Source organism: Hippocampus guttulatus, chromosome 7, assembly GCF_054856545.1.
Source record: "Hippocampus guttulatus isolate MCC_2025c chromosome 7, RoL_Hgut_1.0, whole genome shotgun sequence".
Classification (NCBI taxonomy): domain Eukaryota; kingdom Metazoa; phylum Chordata; class Actinopteri; order Syngnathiformes; family Syngnathidae; genus Hippocampus; species Hippocampus guttulatus.
Window position 1 is genome coordinate 18,294,096 of NC_141267.1, and position 12,850 is coordinate 18,306,945.

Genomic DNA, 12,850 nt, shown 5'->3' on the forward strand with positions numbered 1-12,850 from the left:
TCGTGCTCTCAATTTTCAATACTTAATGTGTTCACTATTTACAATGTGTGTTATCTTGGTTTCGTGAAGGATTTATTGTGTACCCCAGTCGCTTATTTGCTCACCGGTTCTCAAATTAAATTTAAAAAAAAAAAAGAGAGAGAGAGAGAGAGAATGTCGTGACCAGAGTTGACTGACAACAAAAGCAAGATGGAACAGTCAATGGGGATTTGGCAGATTCCGCTCAGAGGTAATCCCATTGTGTGCGAAGGAGTGAAAGGCGGGACACAGTCAGGATGCTATTAATGCCTTAACAGCATCAGGAAAGATCAGTAAGCGGACTCCGATATCCTTGCAGGGCAAGAAAGAAATCCACTTTTGGTAGATCAGGAGTTATCAAACGTTTTGGGTCCAGGGACCCCTTATAGGAGAGACATTTTTCCAAGAACCACTTTATAATCCGAATGGCAGCTAAAACATAACGACCAGATGTACACATATGTACTCCATCCAAATAAAAATTGCCAATTTTTGAGAAAAAAAAGTGATGATAAGAAATAACCTTTTTGAGAGAAAATAACTTTTTTCCAATAACATTTTATGAGTATAAAGTTGTACTATTTTCAAGGAAAAAAAATCTCATTATCTGACAAGAGAAAAGTTGCATTTTTCAAAAATTACGTAATGCTATGACATTAATTAGGAGGAATGTCATATCTTAAGTGATTTTTAAAAATACGACTCTATTTCTGAAATATTACACCTCTTATTATTGAAAAAAAATGCACCTTTTGTTCTCAAAAAAACATTGCTTGGCCTGACTTCATACATGCAAGGATGCAAGACATTTTTTATAGCTAAATAGCTAGCTAGCTAGATATGTAGCTAGCTAGCTCTCTCTCTCTCTCTCTGTCTCTCTGCAAGTTAAAAAAGATTTGGGTAATTATGCTATTAGGCTAACAAAATAATACAACATAATTTACTGCAAATGATTTTGCATACTCCAAGCTATCGCCTTCCAGTTTGAAAACCGCGTCTATAGATAACATTACCAGTAGTACGACTTTCCTTTTAATCTAGATTTGACATGGTTTTCGACTGACTTTTAACAATTCTGACTCCCACGCTGTCACACACATATTGAATGGGCAGCATATAAACCCCTCACACAAAGGCCACTTTTGAGTGTTTGGCTTTAGTGTTTACTTAGTTTATGTGGCATTCAGAGCATAGAGTGGAGAGACTTTGAATTGCTGGAAGTACGTCGAGTTTCCTCAAGAGGGATGGGCCTGGATGTAATGGATCCGTACACATGAGCTGGGGCACAATAACTCACAAACCCAAACCCCACGTACATATTACGTTTTTGTTGGGATGTAGAGGGAAACAGTTATTAAGTTATTGGATCAGTTCCTACCAAGTCAAATATCACATATTTTGGAAAGAATATATTTGTAATAAATGATGTATGATTCTCTGTACACTTCGTCGACACTTGGATAACTGCAGCAGATAATTAGGTCAAACGTCATTTATTGTAACTTGACGTCATGTTAGCAGATTGCAAGTTTTTTTTTTTAAGAGTTTCATACTATCGCTATGTGTTAGACTAGCGACCGGAAGCTAGCACGGCCCCGTAGCCCAAACGCGGAAATGGTGCGTTCATATGGTCCGTTGTCCAAACTCCTCCGAAGGGAAGCCAAACAAATTATTTTCTACAAATCAAACCTACCAATACGTTTTTCGTAATATCCTACAAAATAAAAGCAAACTACATTTCTCAGCTTTGTACTAATTAAAGCTACTGTTTTTTCCACACGACCACTTCAACTAATAACAACAAACCTTTTGTACAAACAACTATGAAGTGACAACAAACAAACTGTGTATGTTTTCTCCTGTCTACAGCTTTTTTCCTTTTAGATCCTATGAAGTGAGAAGAGACATCAGTGTCAAGTTGTTCTAGAGAGCTATTGATGCTCGGACAAAGAGGGGAAAGTTCGGTTGAATGGCGAAAGATGAAGTTGAGCGGCCTCCGCCCCTCGCTAACCTTCCACCCAATACTTCTTTCTCCGCCTTTTTCTTTCACAGCAAAGGTCAGTTGTCCCATTTTCAGAGACGGGACAAGGATATCCTCCATTAGCGCAAACGACAATAAGGCTTCTTCCGCTCGGCTCTGCCGCACTCACCACCCACAAGTCACCTCTCGCACTAGCTGACGTTCACTGACGCTTGCTATAATCGGGATATATCGTTCTAATTCTGCTCCCGAAAGCCGTCGAAGTCTATTAAAATGTGAATAGCGGGCCCAGAAGGGTGCCGCAGACTTCCCCCGCACGGCGGGGATATTAGTTATCTTGTCAAGGGGAATCCACGTAAGACCAGCTTGCGTTTGCGATCAGAATTGCCGACTTTTCTCTGCAGTCAATCTCTTAAGGGAATCAAGTAGAGCGGCACCGTAGATACACCGCTGTTTGTTGAGCCCTGGATTATGACGACGACTAAAGGAGGATTTCATGCTGTTGGTTTCTTGTTTACACATCATGTCAGCACATTATTATGATGTCACACTGTGAAGGTATCTGACTCAGTTTATCGCCATTCCGCTTACCAGAGGTTGGGGGGCACGAGTCAGAGTCAAGTCGCATAATTTAGGCCTAATTTTTTGGGGGCGGAGCTGTCGTGAGAATGTGTGTTGCGGCTGAGCAAGATTGTACGACTCGCTTCCTTGACTTTGGTGATATTTGCCGCAGTAGCTCGGGACTTGCTTGAAACTTCAATCGTCGGACTTGAGATGTACTTATGGCTTGCACACACTCGATGTGATTTACTCCCCACATCTGCTGCTGACGCACACACAACCAAATCAAGCCGAACTGAACCGTCCCACCCAGTGGAAACAGGATAACGCGCAGTCGCGTCCCCTATTCTTGTTTTCGTTGTGTCTGCGGGATGAACGGTTTGAGACTTGGAAGGGAGCCACTTTGCTAATCTGAGTCCCGCTCGACCAAAATTAACCCCAAAGCCAATCAAAGTGACACCGGCTGTGTCATCTGCCTCACGCAAGCGTTCAAATACCAAGTCAACAAAAAGAGAAATCCCTCCTTCCCTCCATCCATCCCCGCGTCTCTGTAATGGGCCGTGGTGGCGAGTCATGTCAAATGGTCCAAAGTGGTTTCCTCTCACGAACTTGGAGAGAGAAAAATGCATGACCGCATCTGATAAGGCTAATAGAACCGTTCCCCGACCGGACCAACCACCCGCTCCGGTGAGCGTTTCCACACTCGCCGTCCTTTTTTTTTTTTTCCCCCCAGGCTGTGCCATAAAGAATGATGACGCCCAAGAGTTTTCAAGCTCATTCTCACCCAGGAGAATCTCAAGTGTCAGTGAACGCCACTGACCTCATGACTTGGCTCGTAAAGTCCATGATTTGTAATTCACTGACGCACAGCGGGCTTTTGCCAACAAGGGCGACCCACCTCTTCGCCCCCCCCCTCCCCCTCCCACTCCCCATGCCTCTACCATCATTTTTTTTGTGTTTGTTTTCAATGCTGCCTCTGCCACTCCCCTCATCGTCATCCACTCCGTCCGGGGTCAGCGTGCCTTTCCGAAGGTCATTCGCCCTTTATCCAAAACAAAGGAGGTCATGTTTCGTCTCCCTTCAGACGCTAACGGAGAGAAGCGGGGTGCACAAATCCAGATTTGCATCGCTACCAATTTTTTAATGGAAGAACCTGAACCAGGAAGCAATAACAGTGTCTCCATTCTTGATCTCTTAGCTTCTGCAGTTCAAATATTCACGGCAAGGATTGTTTCTTTCTCATTGGTATGGCATCAAATTCACACAGCCTGACGGTTTTCATTTCATGGCTTACCGAACGCTTTTTCCAGTACCTTTGGGACATCTCTGGTACAATGGGAAGCCCATTTGCAGCGCTACGCCACCAGCGCAGAAACACGAACCAGATCGTCACTTAGCGTTTCAAAGCAAACTGTCCCGCTCAGTGGTCATTTTTCAGAGAAACGGGTTCGGTTTGATGGCGCAAATGACCTCGGCATCTTGATGCGTTCAGATACAAGAGAGTCTTTCATTCATTGTCAAAAGCTCGCTTTCACTTTCGGTCGGCTACCAAGTTTCCCATGGTGGCCTCGCCCCCGCTAAGCATCGGTTAGCATGTGCGGCGGTGCTTCTCGTGGCTCTTAAGCCACTAACCTTCTTTCCCTTCTCAGAATTAGCATGAGAATCCCCCGCACCCCCCTCCAACTCCCTCCCCTGGATCTCTCCCGCTCACACAACCCTACTGAAGAAAACGATTCAACTCGTGACGAGTGTTTACCCAGCGGTACTGGCTTTGCGCTGGGCATTAGCACAACGCCCACTGGTGTTTTCACTGCGTTTAAGGTATTAAAGCGCTGCCAAGTTCACTCGGGCATTAAGCTGAACGACTCACATGAATATCCGCAGCAGAATCCTGCCGCTGCCTTTCTCTTCTCATGAGTCAAAATCAAAGCCTGGCCCAAGCCCCTCCCACCCTGACCCCGAGTGGGCCCCCCCCCCTTCAGGAGGTGCGCAGAGCCCCGCCACTGTCGTGTTTGCGCAGGTGCCCGTCGCATCTGCTGCCCTTTGACACATGCGCCGCCACGTTTCCCTCGAGACATGATAAACAGTTGACCCCTAAGGCTCGAAAGCTTTCGATGATCACATGGTGCTCGGCAGCAGATGGAATTTACCAACAATCAATGAAATCGACACCATGACCTTATCCAATTGCCGATGTTTTTTGTTTTTTTTTAAGTGGTTTTGAAAATGTGATTATTTGTCTTGTGTCGTTAAAAAAAAAAAAAAAAAAAAAAAACTATAATTATGGCATGCCAGGGTGCATAGGTGACCCAGCTGCCCAAAAAAATGTGGGCAGCTGGGTCAGGTTTGTTTACGTATCATGTTTTTTCCATTGGGAAAATTGTTGTTTTGGCCTAGGTCAGTAGGTCATCTGTTGATGCCGTAAACATTTATTTAATCCTTTCATGCGCCAATAATGCAAACCGGGAATCTGATAACATGATAGGCTGTCCACTGTATAACCGCCGTCACCGAAAGGGTTAAATGTGTGTTAAATATCAAAATTATTTTGATCATGAATCTTTAAAAGCATATTTCTTACAAAATATCCATCCATCCATTTTCCAATCCGCTTTATCCTCACCAGGGCCGTGGGGTGTGCTGGAGCCTATCCCAGCTGTCTTCGGGTAGTAGGCGGGGGAGGGGGGTGGGACACCCTGAACCGGTTGCCAGCCAATCGCAGGGCACACAGAGACCAACAACCATCCGCACTCACACTTAGAGACAATTTAGAGTGTTCAATCAGCCTGCAATACCCAGAGAAAACCCACCCAGGGTTTTACTTGGTGCTGTACTTGGTCTCGCTGTTGCGTGGAATTGTTGTTTTCAAGAGCAGGCATAAAAAAGCAGTCTTCTTCTGTCTGATCAATGCACCTGCCATTGCGTCATTCACATAACATTTACCGGGGCGCATTTTGAGCGACCCCCCCCCCCCTCCCAAAAAAACAGCCCAGTCGTACAAACCTCTGAACGCACAAAATACAAGTGGCTTGGTCATTAAGTCAGCGGTCAGTCTGACACCTGAGGCAATGCATTCTTGCGCCAAGTGAGAGCAGATGTCAAAGCCTGGCATGCAAAGTGGCTCTGTATCAGATGTGTGCTGAGGGGGCTTTTTTTTCTTCTTCCTTTTGAGACATGGTTGCTTGTGTGTTTTTGAGGACGGGCTCACCGTAACCCAATCTCTACTCCCGGCCGTCAGCAGTGAGACGAGTGCTGCGGTTCTTAGCTTCATTAGGTGGCAACATGCAAGGGGGAGGGAAACCTAACACTTGGACCCTGATCTCAAAGACACGAAGGCATCGGATGCCAGCAGGGTCTTCGGGACGCCTCGGTGTCTTCATCTCCATCTATTTATGAGTCACTGCTGCACTCAACATGCTCTCAAAAATGTTCCACAGTTGGGCGGGCTCGGATTTGTTTGCTTTAATGCGCATGCATTTTAAATTTCCCTCACGTTTGAAGCCAAGGTTTTACATGCCAGGATTTTTGGGGAATTTGTGTTTGGATATGTCTGTTGTGGCATGTGAGGCCTTGATCTTTCCATTTTGTGTAGCACTTGTCCTCGTTACGGGACAAGCTGACTTTGAATCTGACGATGGGGGTTCACCCTGGTCTGGTTGCGGGTCAGTCAGAGGGCGCATATTGACAAACAAGCATTCAAAGTCACATTAGACCGACCGTATTTTCCGCACTATAAGGCGCTTCGCAGTACCTTCACCGAATGGCCTATTTTAAAACAGTTTTCATATACAGGGCGCATTACAAGGCGCATAGAATAGAAGCTTCAATAGTGGCTGCGGTTGCATTATGCATCCACTAGATGGAGCTGTGCTAAAGGGAATACAATACAATACAGCTTTATATATACACAGAGCGTTCACAACCGCCGCAGCTGGAACAAAGCGCTTTACAGAACAAAATACTACGTCCCGGAAATCAGAATATTGATCCATATATAAACCGCATCGGATTAAAAAGCGCACTATTGGCTTTTGAGAAAATTGCATGGTTTTAGGTGCGCCCTATAGTGCGGAAAATACGGTATTGACAATTTAGAGTCAATTGGTAGTACAGAGACTTCACACCATCAAGTCTATCAGCATCATATATTTGCAATGTTCTGTTTGGCACTCACAGAAAAAAAAAATCTAACTGGAATGGCACCCTGGTTTCCTGCAACCCAAAACATTCAATTCCAAGATAAACGGACATGTTTTGTTTTTTGTTTTTTTGCCTAAAGAGTGCAGTACAGTACAGTTCAATTTTGTCTGGTATAAAATGATCTGTTTCCACTGTCAAAAGTGTATCTGTGTCAAACCACTTATCGCGACCAACTGTAGAAGTAAAACCGGTGCTTGTGTGGAGTTGGGACACCGCTATCTTTAGATTTGTCGTTTTACCACATGACGACAGCAAAAAAATAAAAATAAATTAAATAATAATAATCCCATAAGCATACCAAGCGATTCACTTTAGCTGACAAGTGACCAGAGAACTGAGCTGGACTGAACCGGCTGTGGCTTTTGCGTCCTTTGACTCCGGTAATTGACCTCCCGATCCTTGTGTGTCTTTTTGCTCAAACCGGGGTGGTACGGAATTGGGATGGGGTGGGGGTCTCCTGCTCAAAGATAAATAGCTCAGTGTCGCTCTGTCATCAGAGAAGCCAAAACGTGTTTGTTGTGCAAACATCCCTTTTTTTTTTCTTTTTTGCTCTCACACACACACACACACACACACTTGTGGGGTCTTTTTAACGGTTTCCTTTCAGGTTACAGGTGAGTTTACATGCAGCAGGTGATGATAACTAATGTGTATGAGTGTGTCATCATCCATCCGACCATCCGTGTGTATGTGTGTGTGTGTGTGTGTGTGTGTGCGTGCGCGTGTGTAGCAATGCTGCCCAGCCTTGTTCTGCACCGTACCTCAATTCGGCCCTACCAGAGGGGGTTTCACTGCGGTGACTCCAGCCTGACGTACCCCTACAAGAACAGCACAGTGCCCTCCTCGGTGCTCACTTCTGTTGGGTTGACACTACCCATGGTGTCTGTAAGTGGCCCAACCCAGCAAGGAGCGCCCCTGCCCCTGCATTGGGGAATAATGGAAGGCAGAAACAGGGTGCGGGGGGTCTTGAATCACATTTGCACACATTTGAAAAGTTTTATTGAAGGACAATTAGTCACAGGCCATTGGATGACATCCTCCGGCCACCCACTTCTGCCATATCCCATGAGCCCCTAGTGCCAGGACGCTCCTTGTGCTTTCTCCTGTTTTTGTTTTTGTTTTTGTCTGTGTCACTGACCTGGTGCTTTCTCTCTCTCCTTCTTCCTGTCTTGCTCTCCCTCTCTCTGTTTTGTAGCTAGCCTGCCTTTCCTGATCATTGAGACTAGCACCATAAAGCCGTACCAGCGCGGGTTTTACTGTTCGGACGAGTCCATCCGCTACCCCCAAAAAGATGGCGACACCATTAGCGATGCCATGCTTTGCGGTGTTGGCATTCTTATTGCCATCATCTCTGTAAGTCGACCTCAAACTTTGTTTTCTCCTTCAACTTGAGTCTTTTATCCACCCAACCCCTCAATTAGCCCGCAAATTACAGCAGCTTCACCTTCGTTTAGTAGACAGAGATGGGAACGAGAGTCATTGCGACTTGGATTCGAGGGAACTTGAGTCACTGTTTTCATGACATGTGACTTGACAAAGACTAAAAGACTTGAGACTCGACTTGGAGAGGGACTTAGAGACTCGGCGCTTGACTTGGCTTGAGACGCGATGTGGTATTGGAAGAACCATTTAGTCTTTTCTCTGAAGATGAGACTCTGCATTTGAGACTTCAAGTTGACGTACAAGACGTGACTTGACTTGACCAAGACAAAATGACTTGAGACTTGCTTATGCGACTTGCTAGCTCAAAGTTTAAGACTCGAGACTTCTACGCGACTTGAAAATGCGTGACTCGATCTCCCATCTCTGCCAGTATGTTACCATGCAGTCCTATGCTATAAATGTGCTTTACATGTCCTCCTCCTTACATACTTCCTCAATCATACTTTCATCCACTTTGAATCATCCAATTGTCCATTTGTTTCTCATTTGTTTCCCCAAGTGAGTCAGCGGTAGTGAGAAAGCCCCCATCCCTGCCTCAAGCGTCACCTAGTGTTTCTGTGTGCTCTTGCCAAACACCAAAGAGTTTTGGTTTTTTAATGAGTTCCTGAACAGGTCTCATAACTCCCGCTTGGCCTGTTTGCTGGACCTCGATGGCCGTGCGTGCGACATGACAGGCGAATTCAACCCATTGCCTCCATACTTGAGTTGCTAGTAGCGCACGTTAGCGTGAAGTGGAACTCCTGTTCCACTGCCTTTTTTGTTTTTTGTTTTTTGAGAGGGAAGGGAGAAAAGTGGGTGGGGGGAGTGTCAGGGTTAGTGGAAACATGCTATAATGACATGCGGTGGGGTTTGTATGTGTCAATTAGTGGCACGTGGTTAGGCTAGCTCGATGATCTTTACAGCACAGCCTCCCGTCCAAAGTTCCCAGACTGAGACACGCAGAGACACGCGCGTACCGTACGGTATTATCGCCCGAGCTCAGCTCTTCTGCTTATTAGAACCAGGAGTCCGTGTGCGTGTGACAGTATCGCCAGTTGCGCGTTCACGCGTGGGCAAAGCTGGCGCGTCTCGCTCCATTAAGCGGCGTCTGCCGCCATGCCGACGGCGCTCCTTGAAGTCGACGCGGCGTATATGCTGCGAGGGAATTCCCTTGTGAGCCCGTCGCCGAGCGTCCCGGATAAAACCTTTTTACACTTGAGAAGACAGAAAGTTAATGTTTACAGTCCAAATAAATGGAATAAAAAGACCGTATCAGCCTACCGGGATTCTATAATCTCTACCGATTCACAGACAAAAGCACAAACGTCAATAAACGTGCGTGTTTGTTTGCTCTGGCAGTGAGCCTGCCAGCTGACCACCCATCAGGCAGGGATAAGTGTGTTTATCGGGTCTAACACACACTGTGCTCGTATAATACACAGCATGTACCTGATAGGACGTCTGAAGCCCGACAAGACGGTCAGGGCAATGCTCTGCAAGTCAGAGACTGAATCCTTGTGCTGGGGGGGAGGTGGTTGTAAAGATGGAGAGCAGCCAGCCTGTCAGTCGGGCACCCCTGGAGGTTCCGACGTGATTGACAGGCACTGTGGCTCGACGGCTAATTTGGTTTTAAGGCCTCCTCAAGTACAGACGGGGCCTTTTCATGGAGCCTTAGGCCATGTAAAACCACTTTGGTTGGAATACCACAGCAATCACAAGGGGGGAGATGGGGGGGGGTGGGGGTCGTCCACCCCAGCTTCGACCATTAGTCCTATTTAAGCACCATCAAAGTCAGACCATTCATGGTAGAGATATTAACCCGAGACGTGAGGATTTTCGTACAGTAGTCCTTTTAAGTGTACCTAAAACGCTCTTTGTCCGTTTCGGCGAACCACACCTACAAAACACATCGAAGGGGTTTTCCTCCTTCCACCGCCTTGGCTTCCTCCATCTCCATTAAAGCCCCCCCCCCCCCCCCCCATTGTTAAACCTTCGTTAATCATCTCCCATCGTATCCAAACTGCCTGAGGGAAAGGCAGGCCATGCTCATTGTGTCTTTATGTGTGTTGTCTATGTGTCGTCGTCACTCTGCTCGCCTTTCTTGCATGAGTCAAACGTCACAGCGCATGGACATCTGCTTCGAGTAAGGCTTCGGCCAGTCCTTGTAGAGATCAACCCGTCTTCTCTTTGTAGATTGTGATCGGCGAATCCTACAGGGTTCACCAGCTCCACGAGGGGACTAAGTCCTTTGTGGGAAACCCTTATGTGGCGGCCTTCTACAAACAGGTTAGTCCTCGACCCTTATGCTTTTACGATGACGACGGGTGGTTGTTCCGAGTCAAAATGTTGCGCTTTGCCGTCCCCGCAGATAGGCGTGTTTATCTTCGGCTGCGCCATCAGCCAGTCGTTCACTGACATCGCCAAGGTGTCGGTGGGCCGCATGAGGCCGCACTTCCTGGACGTGTGCAAGCCGGACTTCACCGCCATCAACTGCTCGCTGGGCTACATCACCGAGTACGCCTGCAGTGGCAAGGAGAGTGACGTGCAAGAAGCGAGGTGGGTGGAAACGCAGCGGCTGGGATGGATTGGAACTTTATCAAGTACAGGTGTACCTCGACTTACGAAATTTAGTGGTTCTGGAAGAAATTTAGTAGAGACGTGTTTTCCATGTAAATGCCCTAATCCGTTCCAAACCCCCCTAAAATTCGGACATAAATGTTTTCTAAAGCATAAAAATGCATAAAAATATGTAACAAATACATGTTACAACTAGATTATTGCACAATAAATGAGAGTTGTGCATAATAAAACAAAGAATAAACTTTTTTGCACTCTTTAGTGTTTTTGCCTGGCGTTTCGGAAAGAACTGATCCAAAGACGTTTGCCTTTGTTGGTTTTTAACAATCCTTCAAAAATGTCCATGGGAAAACTACCGCAAAGTGAGCGATCGCCTGACTGGTGAACACTTTTTCTGGGTGATTCACATTGACGTAGAACTATCGGAACGCCTCATGGCCTGAGGGGCGAATGACGAGGACGCCGCATAGACACATATCTATCTATTTATTGATCTACACACATGGACACATTTCGTAACTTGAAAATTTCATATGAAGAGACGTTTGTAAGTAGAGGTACCAGTGTATACACAAATAACACGATCTTCTCTTGAATTTTCCTTGATTTCTCGATCGTTGTTGTAGTCCTTTGTCTTGGTTATGCCTTTCTTCGGATTTCTTCGGTTAGGAATCATGCCACCACCTCTTATTGCCAAAACCCCTCTAATGAACTGCGATATTGCTCTCCACAGGAAGTCTTTCTTCTCTGGACACGCTTCGTTCTCCATGTTCACCATGCTCTACCTGGCAGTAAGTTACTCTCCCGTGTAAATAGTTTGGATGATGTCAAAAGGGTCGGGGGTCTTACAATCAAAATAAAACAATACTTCATTGCTTGTAGCCATCATGTGGGAGGAAGGCGGGGCCACCCTAATGAAGTGGAGGGCGGGGCGAGGGGGACAAACATTCTCCTCTGAGGGATAAATGGATACCCGTCAGCTGTTTTCCTCAGGGCAGCTGCTGGTGCACTCCACACCCCCCACTTGCGTCCCTCCACCCACCTGTTAATGGGGGTGCAGCACCCTGGAGGAATCTCATGCTTCCACAAATCCAAATTATGCGCACACACCCATGCCCTTCACATGTTCCATGTGTTGGAAAGTCCGGAAAAGAATGGAGAAGACACTGCAGGAAACTCAGCTGTTCCATGTTTCGAGAGGAAGTTTTAAAAAAATAAATAAATAAGGCAGAGCAGAGCATGTGACGACTGACCTGAGATACACTCAGATTGTATAATATTCAAATGCAATCGTCTTCTCTTATTTTTGTCACAGAATAAAAATCCCAGAAAAAGACGGCCCGCAGTCTCCTATCAAATAAATGTGTCGCCTTATCGTGTCCAAAAAGTAAATTTTGAATATCCTTGTTTACCCCTTTTATTGTGTTTTGCCAGCGTTTACTATCACAGAAAACCAATCGCCCGCAAACTGAAGGCAAGGCAAGTAATAAGGTTGAGCTTTATACCAAAACACCACTTGAAAACACTCCACTGAAGTGTGGCCCCGCCCCCAACCGCCCACCCAGGAAACAATATATAACAACCACGTCTGATGTGGTCGGAGCGGAAATTTGAACATCCTCCAGAGATGGCGCGTTGGCGGCTGTCCCTTGTGGGTTTTATCCAACATGCACACTGTTTGTCTCCATTTCGCATAAAACCTTCAGTTAAAGAGCCAAACTTTTTCTTGGACAAATACGAAACAACATGCGCGTGATATTTGGGGTCCTGACTACAGCTAGTCCGTTTTCTCTCACTCTGGTGCGAAGACGACGAGGGGGGGGGAGGGGGGGGGGAACAAACCCACGTCCTCATTCTTTCTCCTTTCTTGTGTGTGTTTTCATTGAACACACTCTTTGAAACAAAGCAACGAGAGAGGCAGCGGGGAGAAGATGTGACCGGAATGCGCTGGATGGGCTTTTCGTGACTTTGCTTCGTTTTTGTCCACCTCTGCCGTACGAATCTGGGAGCCTTGATTTTGTTGTTGTTTTTTTTTCCTCAGAATCATATATCGTGTCGATACATCCCTTATCTTTAAGCCTTGAGTAGCAT

At 46.2% G+C, this 12,850-nt stretch overlaps 1 protein-coding gene across 2 annotated transcripts in view; it reads left to right on the forward strand.

Annotated features, from left to right (window-relative positions):
• Positions 1–12,850, forward strand: part of plpp3 (phospholipid phosphatase 3) — a 32,992-nt gene that overhangs the window by 11,553 nt on the left and 8,589 nt on the right. Inside the window, exons 2-5 of one of the 2 annotated variants that reach the window (XM_086115474.1) lie at positions 7,491–7,645; positions 10,376–10,468; positions 10,551–10,738; positions 11,493–11,550. In XM_086115474.1, the coding sequence (XP_085971600.1) occupies positions 7,491–7,645; positions 10,376–10,468; positions 10,551–10,738; positions 11,493–11,550 (494 nt within the window). Of the gene's footprint in view, positions 1–7,490; positions 7,646–7,955; positions 8,114–10,375; positions 10,469–10,550; positions 10,739–11,492; positions 11,551–12,850 lie in introns of both variants that reach the window. The other variant, XM_086115473.1, reaches the window with a different exon arrangement.